This window comes from Vulpes vulpes, chromosome 8 (assembly GCF_048418805.1).
Source record: "Vulpes vulpes isolate BD-2025 chromosome 8, VulVul3, whole genome shotgun sequence".
Lineage (NCBI taxonomy): Eukaryota > Metazoa > Chordata > Mammalia > Carnivora > Canidae > Vulpes > Vulpes vulpes.
This window is the reverse complement of record NC_132787.1, coordinates 37,933,249-37,957,102: the sequence shown is the minus strand read 5'-3', so window position 1 is coordinate 37,957,102 and position 23,854 is coordinate 37,933,249. Positions and strand designations below refer to the sequence as shown.

At 46.3% G+C, this 23,854-nt stretch overlaps 1 protein-coding gene, 1 long non-coding RNA gene and 1 other non-coding gene across 5 annotated transcripts; 2 read left to right on the top strand and 1 right to left on the bottom strand.

The window, feature by feature from the left end:
- On the top strand, positions 1 to 23,010 carry NCAPD2 (non-SMC condensin I complex subunit D2). Of its 3 annotated transcripts, none has more exons than XM_025995355.2 (33): positions 1 to 158; positions 246 to 769; positions 1,536 to 1,685; positions 5,331 to 5,406; positions 5,676 to 5,734; positions 6,210 to 6,388; positions 6,691 to 6,833; positions 8,984 to 9,111; positions 9,186 to 9,309; positions 9,480 to 9,627; positions 10,588 to 10,785; positions 11,518 to 11,652; positions 11,751 to 11,838; positions 11,927 to 12,107; positions 13,158 to 13,282; positions 13,849 to 14,085; positions 14,432 to 14,606; positions 14,900 to 14,984; positions 16,649 to 16,782; positions 17,139 to 17,271; positions 17,361 to 17,445; positions 17,519 to 17,686; positions 17,994 to 18,163; positions 18,964 to 19,075; positions 19,148 to 19,271; positions 19,352 to 19,507; positions 19,956 to 20,133; positions 20,219 to 20,313; positions 20,798 to 20,878; positions 20,991 to 21,174; positions 22,102 to 22,228; positions 22,315 to 22,476; positions 22,710 to 23,010. In XM_025995355.2, exons 3-33 carry the CDS (start codon positions 1,559 to 1,561, stop codon positions 22,793 to 22,795), a joined length of 4,203 nt encoding a protein of 1,400 aa, XP_025851140.1. In that variant the 5' UTR covers positions 1 to 158; positions 246 to 769; positions 1,536 to 1,558; the 3' UTR covers positions 22,796 to 23,010. The 3 variants fall into 3 exon arrangements, with proteins under 3 accessions (XP_025851140.1, XP_025851145.1, XP_025851142.1); XM_025995357.2 differs by having other exon boundaries at positions 6 to 158; positions 246 to 363; XM_025995360.2 differs by lacking the exon at positions 246 to 769.
- On the top strand, positions 5,804 to 6,131 carry LOC112917642 (small nucleolar RNA U85). Its single transcript, XR_003234504.1, has one exon. It is a non-coding gene; the product is annotated as a small nucleolar RNA U85 (small nucleolar RNA).
- On the bottom strand, positions 16,328 to 23,642 carry LOC140599917 (uncharacterized). Its single transcript, XR_012002970.1, has 3 exons — positions 23,518 to 23,642; positions 18,032 to 18,143; positions 16,328 to 16,898 (listed from the first exon to the last, which is right to left on the bottom strand). It is a non-coding gene; the product is annotated as an uncharacterized lncRNA (long non-coding RNA).
- Positions 23,643 to 23,854: the final 212 nt, after the last annotated feature.

Sequence of the window (23,854 nt, the reverse complement as noted above, 5' to 3'; positions counted from 1 at the left end):
GTCCCACCCCGCCCAGGCGTTTCCGGTTCGCCTGCAGAAATCATGGAACGCCGGAGGGGCTGAGGACTCGTCTCGTCGTTGCCTGGGACGCCTCAAAACTGAATTTCAAGAAAATTCACCCTTTCCTGGGGCGTCCCTCAACTGTGAGGAAGATGAAGGTGCGGACTTTGGAACCCCGAGCTTCTTTTTTCTGTGCCTCACAGCAGTTTTGCGCTGAGGCTGCTCTTATTACCCCTTTTATACAGGGGAGGAGATCTGAGGCTCAGAGAGTGAAGTGGCCTGCTGGACGTCACATAGCAGAGGAGATGGCGGAACGTGGATGAGAGCCTCAGCCTCCCAACTCCCAGCTTGGACTTGCCTCCAGTACTGGGGGACGTGGGGGGAGTGACTGAGTGGGTCCCTAGCCCAGGGCACTACCACTTCCCAGCTAGGGGCGCCGCAGGAGTAGGCGGCCGGGAGACGAGGAGGCGGGTACTGGGTCTAGGCCCCGCCCTTCCGGCGGCTTCTGGCATGTGATTGGCCGGTCTCTGCAGGGAGTGTCGCGATTGGCCTCCTAGCGGCCGTTGAGATTTGAACTCCACGTTTGTGGCTTTGCCCGCGCGGCTCCTGGTTCGGAGGCGGGCTTTTGCCTCGGCCTGCTGGGGATTGGCTCGTTTCTTTGCCCGCTCGAGTGCTGCCATGCTGATTGGTGCATATTGTGCACTCCGTGTTTTTTCCTTCTTTTCGTCCTCACAACCCGAGTCGGAGGAACGGCGGGCGAACTCTTGAGGTGTGGTGTTAATGGGCTGGGGGCATGAAAGGCTAGGAATGTTGGGTGCGGGGCGGGATGTCGCGGTATTAATCCGGGTATGAGAGGCGAAGAGGTTGCAGGCGTGTATATTCTTGGGGTAAGATGCCGTAGAAACAGATCCGCAACGGAATATGGGCAAATCGCTTAACCTTTCTTAATTTCAATTTCCTCATCTGTAAACTGGGTTATATTTTGATGCATTCCTTGAGATTGGCATTCGGAGAACTAGATCAGATATGTATTTAGATAGCCTAACAAGAACGTGACACAGTAAACAAATGTTAAATGTTGATACTCTCCCCATTCTGGGGTCGGAACACCCACTAGCCTATGCTGGCCCACTGTCCTGGCCTCGGGTGAGACATTTTCTCAGTATTTAAGCTTTGTCCATAAAAACAGAAATAATAATGCTAACGTGATGCATTGATATGCCACCTTACAACTCTCTAAACATTTTCATACCCTTTGACTCATTTGATCCTCAGAGCAACTTTGTAAAATAATCAGAGATTGGTAACTCGTTTTGCAGATGAGGTTCATAGGGTTAAGTGACATGACCAAATGAGAGTCACAACTAGAATTAGCTTCTAGTTCAGGGTTGATCTCACATCCTCTAAGATAACATTACTAGCCTGAAATAAGTTTAATATAAGCATCGTATATTGGAGAGGGGAGGAATAATATATCCAGATAAAAAGACAGGCCTTACTTACAGACCCTGACCTGTTTGCTGTTTGGTTTCCAGCCCTGTGAGTCAGTGGAAGAAAGATGTCGCCCCAACTGTATGAGTTCCATCTACCCATATCCCCAGAGGAGTTGTTGAAAAGTGGAAGAGTGAATCAATATGTTGTGCAAGAGATATTGTCGATCAAACATCTTCCATCACAGCTCAGAGGTAAGACTCCATAGCTGCTACTGTGCCTAGCACCTCAAAACAACCATCTTACATGTAATTATATCATCTCTCTGTTCCACCACACCACTAAGCTCCATGAGGGCAAAGAACTTGTCTTTCCTAGTCAATTTTTTCCTAGCATTGCTTGGGATGTATTACATGGGAAGTATACATACACATTGACCTCATTTTCTCCATTATTCAATAAACAGTCTTGATGTATGTGGCTACTCTTTGGACAAAAACTTAGTTTTGATCTTTACCTCTTACCATATGCCAAAATTAAGTTCTGGTAGGTTTAAAAGTTATAGGAGAGGGTATCTTTCTCAGAATGTATGGGACTTGCTTGACCTGTATCCGGTAATATTTTTTAAAAGTCTAGATCTCTTGTTTCCAAGAGTATGCAATAATGGGGGGGGGGGGGGGGAGACATGTACAGCTGCAACACTGAACAGCATATGTACAATGCAGTTATCCCTTGAAACCTACAGATGAACAAGGCAATTTATACATTATCAACAAGATCCCATAATGTCACTATACTTATTGGAAGTGGTCTTGTGTCGGTTAGGTTGTTTTGGAGAGGTACATAAAGTAGAGATTAAGACTTAGGAGCCAAGCTATCTCAGTTTGAATCTTGGCTCTACCACTTTGACCTTGGACAAGTTACTTATTCTCTTGGTGCCTCAGTTTCCTCATTTGTAAGATAGAGATAATTGCCTACTTAATTTGTTAACTCCTACAAGAAGTGTTGGTTAATACATCAGCTAGAATTTAACTCCGTCTTATCTCTTCTCTGCCTTCCCATCATGGTTGCTAAATGGCAGCTCCTAGCTCTGATTTCCAAAGGTAGAAAGGGTGATTTTTTTTTAATCTTTTAAAAGATTTTTTCTTTTCTTCTTTCATTTTATCTTTTCTTCTTTCTTTTTTTAAAGCTTTATCAGAAGCCTCCCAATCAGAGTTAGCCAAAATTGATTTTGCCTGTTTCCCTAACTATTTACTGGTAAGGGAAATGGAATCACCTAGATTGTCTAAATTGATCAAGATTATTGGGGCACCTGGGTGGCTCAGTTGGATGTCTGTCTGCTTTTGGCTCAGGTCATGATACTGGACTCCCAGGATTGAGCCCCACATCAGGTTCCCTGTTCAGCAGGGAGTTTCCTTTTGCCCTCACCTTCTCCCCATTCCTGCTCACTCACACTCTCTCAAATAAATAAATGAAACCTTTAAAAAAAAAAAAAAAAAAAAGATCGTTATCTAGGAGCCTCCCCAAACCTAGACGTATCACCATTTGGTAAGCAAAGAAGGCAGAGTATGGAAGTCAATGGGTAGGTGGCTAGCCAACAGTATCCACTATAGAGGAGAGATAGACTGTTCTCTCCATACTGTATTGATATGTGCATCACCAGTTGCCTAGGCTGCCCACTGTAGCAAATTGTTCTTTGGGTATTATAATGCATCATTTTTTAAAATTTTCTTTTTTTCTTTAAGATTTTATTTATTCATAAGAGACTCAGGCAGAGGGAGAAGCAGATTCCCTGCAAGGAGCCTGATGTGGGATTCGATCCTGGATCCCGGGATCACACCCTGAGCCAAAGGGAGACACTCAACTTCTGAGCCACCCAGGCATCCCATAATGCATTATTTTTTAAATAGATAATCACTCTCTTTAGAGTTCTTTTTATAATAATTTCATTGCTTTTGGTGTTTAGAATCCTAATTATAAGTTCTACAAGATCAAATTGTTTAATTTATTGAAAAAGTATTTACTAACAATATACTGTGTGCCAAGCACTATTCTGGATACTGGATATACAACTGTAAACAAAACAGACAGGTTGACAGTTTTTTCTCAAGGTTCTCAACAAGGAATAAATAAATACAATATATATCAGATAGTTGCAAGTGCCAGGGAGAAAAATAAGCAAGATAAGATACAGTGTGGTGGGTAGGAACTACATTTTATGTTGGATGATCGGAGAATGCTTGCTGATAGGTGACATTTGAGCAGAGGCCTTAGAAGCAAGGAAGTGAACTATGCCAATTCTCATAGGCATTCTAAACAGAGAGAAAAGCCAGTGCCATGTCTCTGAGGTGGGAAAATGCGAATATGGTTGGAGTGGAGTAAGCTAGGGAAAGGGAGATCAGGTGAGAAGTGGTGCAGATTCTCTTAGAGTTGTGCTCCTCAAAGTGTGGTCTTCAAACTAGCAACATTAGAATCATGATTTAGGAACTTACTGGAAATCCAAGACCCAACCCAGAACTACTGAATCAGAAAATCCATTTTTTAGGAGGATCCCCGAGTAATTTGGATGCACATTTAAGTTGGAGGAGCACTAATCTAGAGCCTCGTAGGTCATAGTAAAGATACAGCGTCAGTGTAAGTTTGAAAGCCATTGGGTTTTGAGCCCAGGAGTAACACGGTCTGACATTTTAAAAGTATCACTATTCTGTGGAACAGAGTATGAGGGCCAAGGGAAGAACAGGGAGACCAATGGAGAGGCTAATACAGCAGTACCAGTTAGCGTGCCTGGAGTAATAGCAGTGGAGGTAATCTGAAAAGTTAGGTACTGAACAGATGTTGAAAGGAGAGCAAACAGGATTGTTGATGGATTGAATTTTAGGGTTAAAGAAAGAAGACTAGCATGATGACAAGGCTTGTGGAAGAATGGAGCTGCCATTAACTGAAATGGAGTAGAATATGAGAGGAGCAGGTTTAGTCAGTCTGTTGGTTGTAGAATTGTGGAGTTCAGGGGCACAATGTAATGAGAAACAGGATATTTGCATAGCTTCAAAGTATCACCCCACAAGATACTTAATTACTGCAAAGCAGAAAATAGTAACTTACAATAGAGATACCTGGCAAATACTACCAAGTGGTCAAAGTTAACATAGTAATAAGGCAATGATATCATGTACTCCTTGGTATGATGCATTGAAAGAATCCAGCATCCCTTCTACAGTTATGTTGCCAAAAATGCATAACCTCATGAGAAAATAGCAAACAAACCCAGACCAAAGAACATTCTACAGAATAACTGACTAGCACATTTCAAAAGTGTCAAAATTGTGAAAGACAAAGACAGAAGAATAAAGTGACATGACAGCTACATGCATTGTGGGACCCTGGATGGGATCCTGGACCAGGAAAAGGACAAATAGAACAACCAACAAAATTCAAATAAAGTCTGTAGATTCATTAATGGCATTCAGTTAATGTTAATTTCTTAATTTAGAATAGATTCTTGAGTGGTGGTTATATAAGATGTTAACATTATCAGAGTGAAAAGTGTAAGAACTTTGTATGGTTTTTGCCACTTTCGTAATTTCAAAATTAAAAAAAAAAATAGGTCCTCACTATTAACTACACTGGACAAGTCACACAACTAGTCTGAGACTTCATTGCTTTTTCCGTAAAATAGGCATAATACCATCTGCTTTATCTAACTCACAGATGTCATGAAACTCAAGTAAGGCTTTCATTATAAAACATGACAAATGTAAGATATTATAATAGGTTACATCGAAATGAGCTCTTTTGGTGTTTCAACCAATAAAAGTAATTAACTCAGTTTTCTGCCATCAATAGAATTTACCAAAAAGGCCTCTCCCCTCCATATTAATTAGTTTCTTTCATCTTTATAGCATTTCAGGCTGCCTTCCGAGCTCAGGGGTCCCTGGCTATGCTGGAACACTTTGATACAGTCTACAGCATTCTACAGTAAGTATAAAGCACCTAGCTGGTACTTTAAGAACCAGTGGCTAGTTACCCTAACTTTGCATGTTAGTCCTGAAATTCCAAATTACAGATGCACTGACAAAGGTTCTGGGTGCTGAGATCCCTACTAATGAGCATTGACCCAACTTAACACCACATTCATTCGAGCAGTTTCACAGATATTTTTAAGTATTAGATTCTTAGGTTTGATCTGATTTAGAATGGGATCTGCAGTTTCCTGTCTTAACCCCCACACTTTCTTTCCCTCGTAGTCACTTTCGAAGTATAGATCCTGGCCTCCAGGAAGATACTCTGGAATTCCTGATAAAAGGTATCTGTGGGTCAGGGGTTAGGTGATGGAAGGTGTTTGTCATTGTTTGTTTACTCCTGTATTTTGTCAGCCATGTGATGATATCAAGGCTGTGATGATTCAGTTGGTTTGGCTAAGCCCGGGGACCTTTGACCTATTAAGGTCTGTAATCTTGGTGGGCAATACAGAGTTATGTGTGTTCGCTGTAAGGGCAGACCAACAAGAAATATTTCCTACTTTTGAACTACCTCTCTTTAATAAGAGGGTTCTTCCAGTTGCCAGAGAGAAACTAGGGTAGCTGGAGTGAGAGAGTGGGGACAGGGCATGTTCAGGGTAAAGAGGTCAGGGGTCCCAAAGGATTTGGCTTGTGTTGTGGCCACTGAGAGATGAAACACAGATCTTTGGTAATCTGATGGCTGCAAATGCAAAAGGTGTTTTGAAGTTGGGATGTGTGAGGAAAGTGAATGAAGCTGACTCCAGATTCTGCCCCTTCTAGTGGTATCCCGTCATTCCCAGGAACTTCCCGCTATCCTGGATGATGCAGCTTTGAGTGTGTCAGACAGGAGTGCCCACCTAAATGCTCTCAAAATGAACTGCTATGCTCTGATACGCCTCTTGGAATCCTTTGAGACCATGAGCAGCCAGACAAACCTCATGGACCTGGACCTTGGGAAGGTAATTGGCGGTTTCTGGCTTACTTAATATGGGGCCTAGAAAGGTAGGGAAATGGAAAGAAGGGAATCCAACAGTTCTGGCAATCTTTTCTGTCCTTACTTAGGGTTTATGGGGAAGTATTCAAAAGTATCACAGCATATCCTTCCCTGACAAGAACCTCCTCTATATTTTAGAGCTTGTAATACGTCTTCTGTGTTAGTTTCTACATTGTCTCAACACTGGATAGTTTAGGCACTCGGACTAGCAGATCTTAATCTGCTTTTGTTTCCTTATATTTCCCTAAATATATGACCCTTTTCTAGGGGAAGAAAGCCCGGGCCAAAACAGCCCATGGCTTTGACTGGGAAGAAGAGAGACAACCAATTCTTCAGCTTCTAACACAGCTGCTCCAGTTGGATATTCGTCACCTGTGGAACCACTCAATAATTGAAGAGGAATTTGTCAGGTGGGTGGTTAAGATGCCTATGGGTTAGTGAGCTGTGACGAACAAGGGCTTTGTTGCCAGACATCTTTCTGAATACTTCATTTCATGCCTCACTTCTATATGTAACACATAGAAGTATACTCATAACACTGAGTTGTTAGGAAGTAGATAATAAATGTTAGAAACTACCGTGAATTTTTCAGCTTTAATCCCATTAGTCATTCGTGACACAGACTTTACTGAGTGTCTCCTGAGCACATGGCTGGTATGTATGGCAGGCACTGGAAACAAAAGTTTCTACCCTCTTAGAGTTTATAGAGCAGAAAATGATTTTTTAAATAAGTAAAATATATGGTGTGTTTTATAGTTTATTATTGTGGAGAACAGTAGGGGTGGGGATTGGAGAGTTTGATGGAAGAGTTGCGGTCTTAAATCGGCTATCCTAGCAAGACCTCTTTAAGTGGTGACATTTGAGCAAAGATGAAGAAGAAGCCCGGTGAGCCATGAGAGGGTCTGGAGGAATAGGAAAGTCAAGGAATAAAACCATAGGTACGAAGAGCCCGAGGAGGGCATGTATCTGGCATGTACAGGACAGGGAATAGCAGCGAGGCCAGGGCAGCCACGCAGTGAGAGGGACACGCTATGAAGTCCCAGAGGTGGTGCAGAGCCAAGTGTGTAGACCCTTGGCTGTTGTGGTGATTTTGGCATTTTCTCAGCATGACCTGGGACCGCTCAAGGATTCAGAGCAGAGCAGTGAGGTGATCTGACTTGAATTTTAATGGGATCATCAAGCTCTGGTTACTGTTAGGTTACTATGAAGGGAAAGGAAGAAAGCGGGGGACCAGTTAGGGGGCTGTTGCAGTGACTTGGGCAAGAGATGGTGGGAGCTTCAACCCAAGAGTGGCAGTGGAGATGAAGGGATGTGCATGGATCCTGTACCTGTTTCCCAGAGGTAGAGCTTACAGGATGAGCTCACAGATGTGTGTGAGATTTGAGGGAGAGTGCAGTCAAGGATGACTCCCCCAGGGTATGTGCTTGAGCATTCAGAAGAACAGGGTTGCCAATAACTGAAATACAGGCAAGGCTGTGAGGCATGTTTTGGGGTCGGGTGGGGGGAATGGGACGGGGGATGGACAATTAGAAGTTCTGGGATTTTTGTTTTGTTTTGTTAAAGATTTTATTTATTCATTCATGAGAGAGAGAGAGAGAGGCAGAAACATAGGTAGAGGGAGAAGCAGGCTCCATGTAGGGAGCCCAGTGTGGGACTTGATCCTGGGACTCCCGGATCATGCCCTGAGCATGATTCTCAGCCACTAAGCCACCCAGGCATCCCAGAAGTTCTGTTTTGGATACAAAGTTTGAGGTTCTTACCAGACAACCTAGCAATGTTCTCTGACTCCGATGTTGAGTGTACAAATCTGGAGCGCTGGAGGGAGGTCAGCTAAGGTACTCATTTGGGAATACAGTGTATTTATATGAATGCTATCTATGGCCCCAAGACTGAATGAGATTACTAAATCAGTAAGTGTAGCTAGAGGAGAGCAGAAATCCCTATTGTACCCTGGGGAAGGGAATCTGGCATGTGGCCAGAAGAGGTGTTTCCAGGAGAAAGGCATGATCAGCTACATCCCATGCAGCTGAATGGTTGATCAGATGAGGACTGTGAGAAATCTTTGGTTTGGGGGATCCCTGGGTGGTTCAGCGGTTTAGCACCTGCCTTCAGCCCAGGGCGTGATCCTGGAGTCCCAGGATCGAGTCCCACATCGGGCTCCCTGCATGGAGCCTGCTTCTCCCTCTGCCAGTGTCTCTGCCTCTCTCTCTCTCTCTCTCTCTCTCTCTCTCTCTCTCTCTCTCTGTCTCTCCTGAATAAATAAAATCTCTAAAAAGAGAGAGAGAGAGAGAGAGGTCTTTGGTTATTTTCTCCTACCTTTTATCATCTATTTGGGTTCTGCGTAGGCATCATAACTGTTGAAAGTTGGTCATCTTGAAGATCAGAACATCTATCTAGGGTCAGCAGAGCAAAGCAACTTGGTATAGAAGGTGAGCAATAGAATGAAGAAAGCTAGAAGCCCCTGACTTTGGGGGCAGGTGAGGGAGAATGAATGATGCAGGGCCTGAACAGAATGGAATCCATATAGCTGACTTCACATCTCCTTCCCTTCCTTTCTTAGTTTGGTTACGGGCTGCTGCTACCGCCTCCTGGAGAACCCCACTATTAGTCACCAGAAGAACCGCCCTACCCGGGAAGCCATAACACGCCTGCTCGGTGTCGCCTTGACACGTTATAACCATATGCTCAGTAAGTTAGTCCTCTGCTTTGCCCCATATTTTCCATTTTGCCTATAATTTTTCTCACATTTAGTATGTCCACAGGTGCCAGTGTGAAAATCATCCAGATGCTGCAGCACTTTGAACACCTGGCATCCGTACTGGTGGCGGCTGTGAGTCTGTGGGCGACTGATTATGGAATGAAGAGCATAGTGGGAGAGATCGTAAGGTGACTCTTCTCTGAGTTTCTGATTCTCCCCTCCCTCGGGGAAGACACAGAAAGGTGGGAAGTATTTTCTCTGTGCACTCTAGATTTCTTCATATGTTAGATAGCAGTCTTACCTTCCCTTACTAGGAAGTGAATTAACTTGCTGTGGCTGTGTTTTCTTCCCTGTGTAGAGAGATTGGACAAAAGTGTCCCCAGGAGCTGAGTCGGGACCCTGTGGGAGTAAAGGGCTTTGCAGCCTTCCTGACAGAACTAGCAGAACGCATCCCGGCCGTCCTGATGTCCAGCATGTGCATTTTGCTGGATTATCTGGATGGAGAGGTACGTGGCCCCCTGGGGATCTCCAGTTCGTCTGGGGATTTTAAGTACATTGCTATAAGGCTGTTCTTTAGAACAAGAAGATGGCTTTCCCATGAAGTCAAGGTATCTAAGCATAACTCTGGACAGTTTCTTCCTACAGAGAAGCAGATAAAGTTCATTGACTAAAGAGCCACTGAATAATCCCCATTTCAGTATCAATTGGTTTTATCCTGGTCTGGTGGGGGGTTGGCAGTTCCACACCTTAGGTCTAGTGAGAGTCACTCAGCTGTGATTCTGAGTCCCTTCCGTTCCTCAGGATGAAGCCCCTTCCGTTCTTCCTACCACCTGGCTCGCCTGCACTCTCCAAACAATGCCGCCTCTCAATTCTTTCTGCCTGGCTGCCTCCCAAACTGATGCAGGGCACTCATAGGTGAATGTCAAAGACAAAAACAGTCCACTCAGTCATCTAATTCACTTGAACTTCTTGTGCAAGACCCCATTCTCTGGCTCCTGGCTTGGCAGAAGCCCTAATCCCTATTCACCAGATTCTGCAGTGGACTTGCTTGGCACCCTGGGGGCTGACTTGTGCTTCATGTCTCACTCTTTGTCAGTAAAATGTGAGAAGGGGAGTGGGAGGGAAGGGGGTGTTTTATTAGTAAAGATCAAAGGCTTTGAGGCCTCCCAACGAAAGGTAGAAATGAACACTTTTCAAATGTGCATATATGTGATGAACCTTATGGGGGAAAATTGTTTGGGCCTCTTGTTTATTTTGTCTCTATATTCTCTGAGCAGACGAGGCCCCTTCTAGTGATCTCAGGGGTAAACCTAAGTAGCTGACCTGAAAAAGTCACAGTTAAGCAAGCTTACCCTTCACTGAGGGCCTTACCACTTCTTTGTGCCTGGACAGGCCCAAGAGTTTGGGGGAAGGAGAGTTAGGATTGGAGTGTGGAGCCTCAGACCCTTTTTATTGCTCTCCCTTAGAATTATATGATGCGCAATGCTGTGCTGGCAGCTATGGCAGAGATGGTCCTGCAGGTTCTGAATGGTGATCAACTGGAAGAAGCGGCCCGAGACACCAGAGACCAGTTCTTGGACACCTTGCAAGCCCATGGCCATGATGTCAACTCCTTTGTGCGGAGCCGTGTTCTACAACTCTTCACCCGAATTGTGCAGCAGAAGGTGAATAACTTTACACATGATAAACACATACAGTACTCTGGAAAAAGGAATCCAGTATCCCATAGAATAGTCTGGAATTCACATTGTTACTACCAGTAATAAAGGTCTTCCTCTATCAAGGACAAGGAAGCCTGGCTCCATTTAAACCTGGCTCCATACTATGTCTTTTTTTTGTTTGTTTTTTTTTAATTTTTTTAATTTATTTATGATAGTCACACAGAGAGAGAGAGAGAGGCAGAGACACAGGCAGAGGGAGAAGCAGGCTCCATGCACTGGGAGCCCGATGTGGGATTCGATCAGGGGTCTCCAGGATCGCGCCCTGGGCCAAAGGCAGGCGCCAAACCGCTGCGCCACCCAGGGATCCCCTCCATACTATGTCTTAACCACTTAGAGGAGAAACTATTCTATATCCCATAGAAAAGTTCCTTTAGAATGAGTGGGTTGGGCAGCCCTGGTGGCTCAGCGGTTTAGCGCCGCCTTTAGTCCAGGGCATGATCCCAGAGACCCTGGATCGAGTCCCACGTCAGGCTCCCTGCATGAAGCCTGCTTCTCCCTCTGCGTGTGTCTTCGCCTCTCTCTCTCTCTCTCTCTCTCTCTCTGAATAAATTTTTTTTTTAAATCTTAAAAATAAATAGATAGTGGGTTGCTCACATAGAGTGTACTTCCAGATCACCTTTAGCAGAATGGATAGTGTGGGGTGTGAGCTCATCCTTCTCTTTGTACCCCATGCAGGCTCTCCCACTGACACGTTTCCAAGCAGTGGTGGCCCTAGCAGTGGGTCGTCTGGCAGACAAGTCGGTACTAGTATGTAAAAATGCCATTCAGCTCCTGGCCAGTTTTCTTGCCAACAATCCCTTTTCCTGCAAGGTAAGTAAGCTTGATCTACCCCAAAGAGAAGGAATTAAATGGAAACGGGGATCAAATTCTGTGACCTAGTGACTCTGATACTCATTTGACCCTGGTAGCTTAGTGATACTGACCTCGCTGGACCACTGAAGAAGGAGACACAGAAATTACAAGAGATGAGGGCCCAGAGACAAGCTGCAGCTGTTTGTAAGTAGTTCCTGCTCACCCTAGCCATTTCTGCTTCTTGCTGTCAGAAAGTCCAAAGAAAGGGTCTAAGTGAAAATTTCTCATTCAGCCACAGTGCTGGACCCAGAGGAGGAGTGGGAAGCCATGCTGCCAGAGTTGAAGTCTACTCTGCAGCAGCTGCTAAAGCTTCCCCAGGAAGAAGAGGAGATTCCTGAGGCAATTGCTAATACAGAGACTGTTGAAGGTGTGAAAACACGCATCCGTCAGTTGCTTGCCAAGGCTAGTTACAAGTATGTGAAAGGTTCTAAGAAACTTCACAAACAACTAATTGTAAATAATGTTATAATTATATATGCAAATGTTCTCCATTTGAAAAAGAAAGTCTGAGTATAATTCTAGTTGTATAATCACAAGTAAGTTGTTTAAACTTCCTGGGCCTCAGTTTCATTGTAAAATAGAAATGGTTGAGGGGTGCCTGGGTGTTCAGTGGGTGGACCCTCTTGATCTCGGGGTCATGAGTTCAAGCTTCACGCTGGGTATAGAGATTAGTTAAAAATAAAATCTTTTTTTAAAAAATTAGTACATTGCATGGTACAAAATTTAAAATTATAAAAAGGACATGTATTGTAGCTTCACGCTGGGTATAGAGATTAGTTAAAAATAAAATCTTTTTTTAAAAAATTAGTACATTGCATGGTACAAAATTTAAAATTATAAAACGGACATGTATTGTAAAGTCCTTTCCAGACCTATTTCCTAGCCACTTAGTGCCTCTTTCCACAAGGAAGCAACATTCTGAGTTTATTGCACATTCTTCCAGAGATAACAGACATGTTAAACATGTTCTTTTCCTCCCCTTCTTACACAGATGATAGAGTATTCTACCCTCTGGTCTACCACCTTGCTTTTTTTCACTGAACCATATATTGTGTGTTTTTAATATATATGCCTAATAAATAGCTGCCTCATTATTTTTTATGGCTACATTGAATCCCATTGTATGGATATACCATAAATTAACCAGTTATTGAACTCTTATTTTTCACAGACTTTGACTTAGCAAAGTTTTTAAGCAGATGTTTGCCACAAGATTTGAAAAGTCTTATTTGAGTGTTTTGAAGACTGTGTAGTAAAACATTGTCAATGTAGAAGTGGGAGAAGTGTTTTTTGAGCTCTGCCTTTAATAGGTGTTTCTCAACTTTGTAAGCATGAGAAGTGTTCCTTTTCTTTGGGGCAGTAGGTCTAGCTTCTCTATGGAACCATGAGGTAGGCTCCCTTATAGAAGACTGCAGTGACACTCTTGTCAGTTCTGAGTTGGTGACAGGTGGATGTTCTGACAGGCAGGTCATCGTTCTCACTCAGGAAGCTATAGGCCACTTCCAGGAGTCTGAACCTTTTAGTCACATGGACCCAGAAGTGTCAGAGGAGACCAGGTTCCTGAATCTTCTGGAGACTATTTTCAAAGGTAATTCCTTTTCCTTTATCAGCTAGCAAACAAAACATTTCTACTAGTATTTATGTGCCATTGACTTCATGCTAGATGCTGATCTGGCTAACAGAACCCAGTGCTGAAGAAATCCAGAGAGCTGTCAGAGCTCTACTCTGGAACAGAAGCAGCCCAAAGGCCTAAGATTGATAGTCATTTGGTGGAGGGAAAGGGTGTTTCTAAACCATAGAGGACTTTAGGAGTCTTTTTTGAGAAATGAACCAAGATATCTTTTTTTTTTTTAAGATTTTATTTATTTATTCATGAGACACAGAGAGAGGGGCAGAGACATAGGCAGAGGGTGAAGCAGGCTCCCCACAGGGAACTCGATGCAGGACTTGATCCCAGATCCTGGGATCACACCCTGAGCCAAAGGCAGACGCTCAACCACTGAGCTACCCAGGTGCCCCTAACCAAGATATTTTAGAGTAGGTTCTAAATGTAGAACTTCCCACTGTGGAAAGAAATGTCCAGGGATGTTACAGGTGTTGGGTTGCCCCATATGCCCTCAAGGAATAACCATCCTATAATTGTCTAACTCCTAGGCCCAGTAGCTTCCACACAGGAGAATACCCAGGGGCCTGCAGGGAACACGGGCCCAAAACAGCCAGACTGTAAAGATAAGCCCTGTGTGTCAGAGCCTATGAAATCCAGGGACAATGATGAACTGGTAAAGCAGGAGATGCTGGTGCAGTATCTGCAGGATGCCTATAGCTTCTCTCTGAAGATCACAGAGGCCATTGGCATCATCAGCAAGATGATGTATGAAAATACAACAACAGGTATGCCAGTGTCCCTCTCTGTAAGGACTGGGTCTTGGGGTTGGGAAAACCAGTCTTGTCCATATTTTAATGATAATTATCTGCTCCTTAAAAAGGCAAGGATTCTTTTTTATTTTTTTTAATTTTTTTATTTTTTTTGGATTCTTTATTTCTTTTGGCTGTGTATATCCCCATGGAGCATACACATTTTAACACACAGTTCCTGATAGGGCCATCGGGAGTTGACTTTCTCAGGGAGAGTAAGGAAAGCTTCCACTTGCGTGTTGCTACACTAAGAAAGGTTCTGTCTTTAAGTATTAGGAGAATTTGGCCAAGTAATGGGTGATATTTGTATCTATCCTCTCAGTGGTACAGGAGGTGATTGAATTCTTTGTGATGGTGTTCCAATTTGGGGTACCTCAGGCCCTGTTTGGGGTGCGCCGCATGCTGCCTCTCATCTGGTCTAAGGAGCCTGGTGTCCGGGAAGCTGTGCTTAATGCTTACCGCCAACTTTACCTCAACCCCAAAGGGGACTCCGCCAGGTATATGTGGTACTTTGGCCTTTGCCAACTTCTCTGAGGTCGGCTTCTCATAGGACTACAGTCTTTTAGGAGTCTGCAGTCTCCTAAAAGAATGGTGGGGATGTGGGGGCATCCTTCTAGAGGAGTTCTGAAATCATTGGACATAGATCTGTAATGGGATTCAGTGGAGCTCAGACTTCCAGTCAAACCCATCCTACATAGTTATCCGACGTTGTAGTGGGATAGCCCTAATAACCTGTTTGTGGGTTCAAACGTAGCAGTTTTTAATGACCTCTGCTCTGCTATTCCCACAGAGCCAAGGCCCAGGCTTTGATTCAAAATCTCTCTTTGCTGCTAGTGGATGCCTCAGTTGGGACCATCCAGTGTCTTGAGGAAATTGTAAGTCTCCTTACTTCTACTTTCTTTCTATTTTGTTTGTTTTGTTTTGTTTTTGGCTTATTTAGTTATTTTAAATAATCTCTACACCTAGCATGGGGCTCAAACCCCTAACACCCCAAGATCAAGTATCATACGTTCCTCTGATTGCGCCAGCCAGGCACCCCCTTACTTCTACTTTCTTTATTCATTCAATAAGTATTACCGTGTGTTCAGCAATTTACTCAGCCCTACAGAATATAAGATTATTTTCAAGTTTCCAACTTTAAAGGAACCAACAATATAGTGGATAGCCAAAAAACATAAAACGTTTATAGAACGAGGTAGCACATCAGTGCCAGAAAAATTGGCCTAAGTAATGGTTGTAGCAGGAATGGTAATATAATAACACTTATTATATATATGCCAGGCCTGTCCTCAGCAGTTTGCTCGTAGGAGCTTGCATCATGCTTATACAACCCTCTGAAGTGATGCTGCTAATGTACATTTTACGGTGACAGGTCCTGAGGCTCTGAGAGGTTAAGGTACTTGGCTAATGACAGCTGGTTTGTGGGAGAGACACAGGCAATATGAGCTCCGGAAAACATACTCTTACCTTGTATGTTTCTCTGATGAGTATGTGGGAAGGAGAACAGTGGGAGGACTTAAGCGGGGTCTTGATGAGCAGGATACAGAGAATTAGAGAAAGGAGGGAGCCAAGAAAAAGCACAAAAAGTTGCAGAGTGAAGATTGTGTTCTGGCTGGAAATTGTTACCTGCAAAAGATAAAGTGGGAGTGTAGGTTGGAACGGAATTGAAAGGTCCCTGAATGCCTTTCACAAGTCCAGGACTTTCAGTTTGCCCCATTTTAGTGAGGCCCATGTGCTTTGAAGCATTTGGATTGTGGAGCCTGAAGGCGGAAGTGGTGCTGACCACCAGCATCCACTAGGTGGAGCATTCCTGCCAGCCACCTTTTCTCTTCTCTGGGGCAAAGAAGAGCCCCGTGGCAGCCACTGGCCTGAAGTCTTCGAGGCTAGGAGGCTAGCTCGTGGTCCCGGAGCTCCTACTGTAGGCAAAGAAGAGCTGTTTCTAAAAGATGAGCTGAGGTATGGCATGATGAAGTAGGTGTTGGGAAGACTGGTCCAACAGGAACATACAGGTTGGTGGAGAGGAGGCTGCTGTCAGTGTGCAGTGGTGAGGGGCTGGCCTTGGAGGAAAAGCTATGGAATTGCACTTAATGGAAGATGAATTTTAAAGAGTAGGTGGGACGAAGTGAAGAAACGTTGACTGTGAAGTTTCAAGCATATGAGACTAAGAGTGTTGGTATTCTGGGCAAAATGAAAAGGCAAGGGAGGATGCAGACTTCCATTTTAGACATGTTGCATTGTTGTAACAGCACCAAAACCTACTAGAAATCTCCAAAATGTGGTCAGAGCCACGGATCCACACAGAACTCAACAAGGTCACTCTGAAAATGTCATCTTAAATGCAGTTTTGAGGGCATGAGGATGGAAAAGTGACAGAGATGGAAGCCCCTCCCCAGACTCCTCCTCCTTCCTTTTCTATGCCTAAGCATTGCTTTTACCCACCTCGGGTTCTCAGTGCTCTCTTCAGAGAAGTGGAACAAGGATCAGGCGAATTGTTATTTCCTGGCTTGAGCCTTTTTTTTTTTTTTCTCTCTCTCTTCAGCTCTGTGAGTTTGTGCAGAAGGATGAACTGAAGCCAGCAGTGACCCAGGTGCTGTGGGAGCGGGCAACCCAGAAGGTCCCCTGCTCTCCTCTGGAGCGCTGTTCCTCTGTCATGCTTCTTGGGATGATGGCACGGTAAGGCTCGGGTCCAGACAGGCAGTAGGAATAAGAGGCGGAGGAAGGGCTCTGAGAAGGCTCCCTTCCCTTCGGTACCAGCAGTCAGGCCCACAGCTGTACCAGGTAGTAGTTGGCTACTTAAATGAAAAGTAAAACAGTGCAAGTACCAGCCCCCCCACCCCGCCCAACAGAAATAATGGGATTTGGTACAGGGAGAGGGATTCTGAGGGCCAGCCCTGTAGAGCCTCTTGTGTAGTGCTCCAGGACTCTCAAAGCCTCGCACAGAGTGCTTGCTGTTACCTACCCCACTGGGCATTATTCCCTACAGAGTGCTGTCCGCGACTAGCTTTAACTCTGTGGCTTCCTTTTCCTAGAGGAAAACCAGAAATTGTGGGAAGCAACTTAGACACACTGGTGAACATAGGGCTGGATGAGAAGTTTCCACAAGACTACCGGCTGGCCCAGCAGGTGTGCCATGCCATCGCCAACCTCTCTGACAGGAGAAAGGTATGGGGGGGCTCCAAACCAAGGAGAGTGGGGCTCCTCTTACCCACTCTCAACACATAGGCACATTTTGTCTTTGCTGTTCTCAACAGCCTTCTCTGAGCAAACGTCACCCTCCCTTCCGGCTGCCTCAGGAACATAGGCTATTTGAGCGACTGCGGGAGGTGATCACAAGAGGTGAGTTATCATGAAGGCCTTGGGTAGAATCGAGTCCTTTGGCTGCAATGAGTGACTTCTCCCTTCTCTGCAGGCTTTGTCCACCCAGACCCACTCTGGATCCCATTCAAAGAGGTGGCAGTGACCCTCATTTACCAACTGGCAGAGGGCCCCGACGTGATCTGTGCCCAGATACTGCAGGGCTGTGCAAAACAGGCCCTGGAGAATTTGGGAGAGAAGAGCACCACCCAGGAGGGCCCGAGTAAGTAGGCAAAGAGGGTCCTCAGTGGGCAGCAGCCAGACTCTACTGCTTTCCTTGTCAGGCCAGCAGCCACTGCCAATACTACTTTCTATACCAGCCCCTTCCCCACCCCAGACCATACTCTCACTGTTGTGAGACCCTTAGGTTGGGCCTGTTGCTTCTACCATTCCCTTGTCCCCATCTCTTACTTCTTTGCTAGTTTGTGTACAGCACACAAACAAGAAGAAGATCTATCAAAATAGGGTGCAGGGCCATGTGAGACTTGATTCTGTCTTTTTCTCCCGGCTATCCCCCTCCCCTCCTCCAGAGGACACCCCTGTGCTCCCCACTTTCCTACTGATGAACCTACTGTCTTTGGCTGGAGATGTGGCTCTGCAGCAGCTGGTACATTTGGAACAGGCAGTGAGCGGAGAGCTTTGTCGGCGCCGGGTTCTTCAGGAGGAACAGGAGCAGAAGACTAAGGACCCAAAGGAGAAGGTGAATGAAGTGCCTGGGCATTTGGGTTTCTCTGTCAACCATTGCCCAGATTTGTTTCATGACCATGGGTCATTCACATTTCCTCTTGGGGATCTGTGCTTTTCTACCAATAAATTAAACAAGGAAGACACTCTGCTCCCTGCTGCTATTACTCTGGGAAAGATTAGTGAGAACAAAGATGGAGCAGGCCGTACACTATTACCCAGGAAGGAAGGTTTTAGGGAAACACAGAGCACTGTGTTAGGGGCCTCGGCCTGCAGTACAGGCTGCCCCCCCCCCCCCCCCCGAGGTGCTGTTTATGAGGATGAGCACGCACTTGCCCCCCCTTTCCCATCAGCCCTGGGCACTGGGCCTGCCGCCTGATGGGGACCTTGTGTTCTCCACTAGAGGCAGTGATGCCTTGCAGTCCAATAAGCCTCGCAGCAGTGGAATAAGGTCTGACCTCTGTGACCTTGAACCATTGTCCACGTGATCCATCTATTGACTGTATACAGGACATGACATGCTTCTCTGAGGACGAGTTCAGAGATGGAGGAATATGCTTTGGCAACTTGAAAATAAATGCCATTTGTTCAGTTTCAAACTTGCCAATTCAGATTTGGCAACATGAAAACAAAATGACAAAGACCTAGTTCTTTTCCTGTTTAATTGAGGAGTCCTCCCTCTTCACAGACACATTTGACAGTCGTAGGAGTACTTTTGCAGCACTTGCCTTTCCCCAGATGCATTCCTGCAAAATGCATTCTAGTCAACAACACTGTCCCAGATAAGCTGTGACGTCTGGTTTCTTATCCCACCAGAACACCAGCTCCGAGACCACCATGGAGGAGGAGATGGGGCTGGCGGGTGCCACTGCTGATGACACAGAGGCAGAGCTCATCCGCGGCATCTGCGAGAAGGAGCTATTAGATGGTAAGACTTGCTGAGGGGTCTGCTCCCTGGCCCGCGTAACATGTCCCAAACCTAGAGCTGTTCTTCTGACAGGCAAACAGGTCCTGGCTGCCTTTGTTCCGCTTTTACTCAAAGTCTGCAACAACCCTGGCCTCTACAGTAACCCTGAGCTCTCTGCAGCAGCTTCACTTGCCCTGGGCAAGTTCTGCATGATCAGGTAAGCCCTGGGGCGTTAGTCCCTTCTCTGAGAGGATGGGGATTGGACAGTCTCCCTGATGACCCTCTTCTGGCCCCTAGTGCCACTTTCTGTGACTCCCAGCTTCGTCTGCTGTTCACAATGCTGGAAAAGTCCTCACTCCCCATTGTCCGGTCTAACCTCATGATTGCTACTGGGGATCTGGCCATCCGCTTCCCAAACCTGGTGGACCCCTGGACACCTCATCTGTATGCTCGGTAGGAGATCCCTCATGACACTTTAGCAGGCCTCACCAGCTCTGGGATGCTGTAATCCGGCAAGTATGAGAATCACTAAAACTGTATTTGTCTGGTCTTTAGCATTACTTGGAACATCTGCTTGATACTTGGCCTGTACAGGCCATGGCTTTGTATGGCCCCAAAAGGATTGGCGCCTCAATCCCAAGCCTTGACTGCAAGCTTGGCCTCTTTCCCTGGTCCCAGCTTTCTAACTGCTTCTAGACTGTCACATTAAGAAGGGGTAATAGAGGGACACCTGGCTGGCTCAGTCAGTAGAGCATAAGGCTCTTGACCTTGGGGTCATGAGTTCAAGCCCCACATTGGGGATAGAATTTACTTTAAATAAAAGAAAAGAAGAAGAAGAAGAAAGGGTAATAGATTCCCCCCGAGGGCCTTTCCTGCCAGTGATTTAAGATTTCATCCCCAGGCTCCGGGACCCAGCACAGCAAGTGCGGAAAACAGCGGGACTGGTGATGACGCACCTGATTCTAAAGGACATGGTGAAGGTAAAGGGTCAGGTGAGCGAGATGGCTGTGCTGCTCATTGACCCCGTGCCTCAGATCACTGCTCTGGCCAAGAACTTCTTCAATGAGCTTTCCCACAAGGTGAGAGGCAGTGAGGAAGCTGAGGGCTCGCTGCTCAGGAAATAGGCACACCACCATCTCTATAACGTGACACTCTCTGTCTCAGGGCAACGCGATCTATAACCTCCTTCCAGATATCATCAGCCGCCTGTCAGACCCCGAGGGAGGGGTGGAGGAAGAACCTTTCCACATCATCATGAAGTATGGCTCCCTGGGCCCAGAAGCACACTTTTCATGGAGTAGATGCTTAGGAAGGAGACGGATCTATACTTGAATTCTGGCTCTGCTCCTTAGCCATAGGGCCTCCAGCAATAACTTAACCTCTCTGTGCATGTTCCTCCTCTAAAGGATGAGGCCTGTGAGACTTGTCCCTTAGTTCCTGAGCAAGTTCAGTACAAGAAAGTTTCTAACATGGTGGTAGGCACAGTAGTCCTCACTACACGGCAGTGCTTTTGTTATAAATTTCCATTCTCAGTGAAAATTTCTCAGGGGCGTGGGGTGTACCTATTGCCGATAGCATACGAAGAGGGCAGGAGGAATGTTGAGGCAGGCCTAGGCCATGGCCAAGGGGATTTTCTCCGTCAACCAGGAGGATGGCAGCAGGCTGGTGCCCAGGGAGGGACGGGGTTGTGTCAGGGACAGGTCTGAGCTGGCCCTGGGAGGTCACACGTCTCCCCTTCCTCAGGCAGCTGCTCTCCTACATCACCAAGGACAAGCAGACTGAGAGCCTGGTGGAGAAGCTGTGTCAGCGCTTCCGCACAGCCAGGTACTGCCTTCCCCCAGGGGCTCCCCGCAGCGGTGGGAGCCTCCAAGGCCCAGGCAGGACGGGCCTTTACCCCTGCATCCTGCTGCTTCCTACAAGCCCTTGCCATCTGCAGGACTGAGCGGCAGTACCGGGACCTGGCGTACTGTGTGTCACAGCTGCCGCTCACCGAGCGAGGCCTCCGCAAGATGCTGGACAACTTTGACTGCTTTGGGGATAAACTGTCAGATGAGTCCATCTTTGGTGATTTTTTGTCGGTCGTGGGCAAGCTGCGGCGTGGAGCCAAGCCTGAGGGCAAGGTGAGTATGGTCCAGCCCTAGCAAAGACACCTGTGTCTGTGCTGCCCGGGCCTGCCTCACCTGCCCCAGGCTGCACTGCAGCCAAGTCACCAGCATGACCTGAGACCAGGTCTTTCTGTCTTTAATTCCTGTTTCTTTTTCTCTTTTTAAAGTTGAACTTTATTTTTTAGAGCACTTTTAGGTTCAAAAGCAAAATTGAGTGGAAGGCATAGAGTTCCTCATATGTCCCCTGCCCCCACACACACACAGCCTCCCCCACAATCAATATCCCCCACCAAAGTGGCACATTTGCTGCAATCGATGAATCTGTGTTGACACATCATTATCACCCAAAGTCCATAGTTTACCTTAGGGGTCACTCTTGGTGTGCATTCCGTGAGTTTGGACAAGTGTGTCGTGGCCTATGTCCATCATTATAGTATCATACAGTATGGTTTCACTGCCAGAGAAGTGTCTGTGCTTCCCCCACTCTTTGGACCCCAAGCCCCCAGCTACCACTGATCTTTTTTACTGTTGCCACAGTTTTGCCTTTTCCAGAACATCCTATACCTGAGTCAGGCAGAATGTACACCTCTCAGCTTGGCCTCTCTCTGTGTTCTGCATTTTAGTTTTTACTGTGTCTTTTCATGGACTTCTTTTTCATCATAGAAATAACTGTTTCCAGGGGCGCCTGGGTGGCTCAGTGGTTAAGCATCTGTCTTGGCTCAGGTTGTGATTGTGGGGTGCCGGGATCGAGTCCCACATTGGGTGCCCCACATGGAGCCTGCTTCTTCCTCTGCCTCTCTGTGTCTCTCATGAATAAATAAAATCTTTTTAAAAATCTTAAAATCTTAAGAAATCTTAAAAAAAAAAGATTTTAAAATCTTAAAAAAAAAAAAAAAAAAAAACTGTTTCCAGGCCTATTCTTCATCTCTTCTTCCCTTCCAGGCTATAATTGACGAATTTGAGCAGAAGCTTCGGGTCTGCCACACCAGAGGGTTGGATGCAGTAGAAGACCTGGAGGTTGGCCAACGGGGTAGCCAGAGAGCCCCATCCACCAAGAAACCCTCCACTGGTATGTGAGGCAGCCCCACGGGTGGAGAGACCAGGCCTCCTCTCATAGGTTCCTTTTTTTGGGACTGGTGTCTCTGCCTTTTCTAGTTTCAAAGCGGCACCAGCATCTGGCTTCTGCAGCCTCATCAGACGGTGACTTTGTCACCCCTAAGTCCTGCCGTACTGCCCATCGGCATCCAAATACCCAACAGCGAGTTTCCAAAAAGAAACCCAGAATTGTCTTCTCAAGTGATGAGTCCAGCGAGGAAGGTATGCTGCCCCCGGCCTTGGCCCAGAGGGAGCACAACTTGGGTGGTGAGGCTGGTTCCGATGGGGCCCTGCTGTGTAGATGGTCTTCACCCCCTCCCCCAGGTGTCCTCCCCTCGCGCAATTTGGGTTTGATTTCTGCGGTGTGGTCTGGGGCCATCCCACTGTTCTCTGAGATCTGTTTTTCACCATCTTTGTGACTCAGCTTTTTCTTATTTCTCCAATCCTCTGAGTAGAGCTTTCGGCAGAGATGACAGAAGAGGAGACACCCAAGAAGACCACACCCATCCGCCGAGCACCTCTTCGAAGGCACAGGCCCTAAGAGGTCATCCTCCCTGTCCCCGTCCCTGCTGTGCAGGGTGTCTTGTGGGGGTGACCTTGAAGTCTGTTGCTCCTGTAAAACACTTTTGCCTGTCTTCCTTTCTTTTTTTAAAGCATGGTTTTTCAACTAGCCTAACTGAGCAGGATTGAGCTGCTTTCACTGGATTGTGTCTGCCACAATTATTCCTAGTGAATAAATGTTTTTATATGTTTTTATTCTTCCTAGCCTTGTCTGTTTCATCTTTCACATTAGCCAAGACACAGGAGGCAGGCAGAGGATTATCAGTCCAGAAAGGGGAGGTTCTAGAGGCTGTTTCAAGCTCCATGCTCCCCCTGGTGCCTTATTTTCCCCTTCTCAACCTCCCCATGCTGCCCAAATAGCAGGATTGCTTCACGGCAGCAGAGCACACAGTGTCTAGTCTCCAGATCAATGCTGCTCCACTTGGGGGAAGTTTTGCCCTCCAGGGGACATTTGGCAATGTCTAGAGATTATTTTTGTCATCAACCTAGGTTGGAGGGATGCTATTGGCATCTAGTGGGTAGAGACAAGGGATGTTGCTAAATTTCCTACGATGCAGAAGACAGACCCCACAACATAACTACTCAGCCCAAAACATCAATGGTGCCAAGGTGGAGAAACCCTTCTCCAGACCAAGGGCTGGTCTGTGTGCTCCCCTCCCCGCTTTATGTTCTGTAAGCCCATCTCTGGGACAGGTGACTGACCTGGACACCGGGCTGATGGAAGGTCAGGTCCTCTCCACCATCTGTGGGAACTCCACCTACCAAGAATCCCTTTACTGTTACAGAGTCTGTAGGAAGTCAGCCCTTCAGGCAGGCACTGCTTTAGCCTGCCCACCCCCTCAACTCCCCAAGTCTGTCTGCTGAGTCACCTGGACCAGGAGGCAGTGAGCATGCTCTCATGACGACAGTGATGTCTTTGCTGTCATGACAACGGCAGGCTGCATCAGTAATGCTCTGTGGGCACTGAGCTCCCTCTTTCTGGCTGAGGACACTACTGAAAAAGGATGCGCAACAGGCAAAAGGGAAGATGGGACCTCAG

Coding starts and splice junctions, on each gene's coding strand:
- NCAPD2 (XM_025995360.2), top strand. CDS start 1,559: ATGTCGCCCCAACTGTATGAGTTCCATCTACCCATATCCCCAGAGGAG. Junction 14,985..16,648: donor TCCAGTGTCTTGAGGAAATT/GTAAGTCTCCTT, acceptor CTCTCTCTTCAG/CTCTGTGAGTTTGTGCAGAA. Junction 16,783..17,138: donor CTTCTTGGGATGATGGCACG/GTAAGGCTCGGG, acceptor TCCTTTTCCTAG/AGGAAAACCAGAAATTGTGG.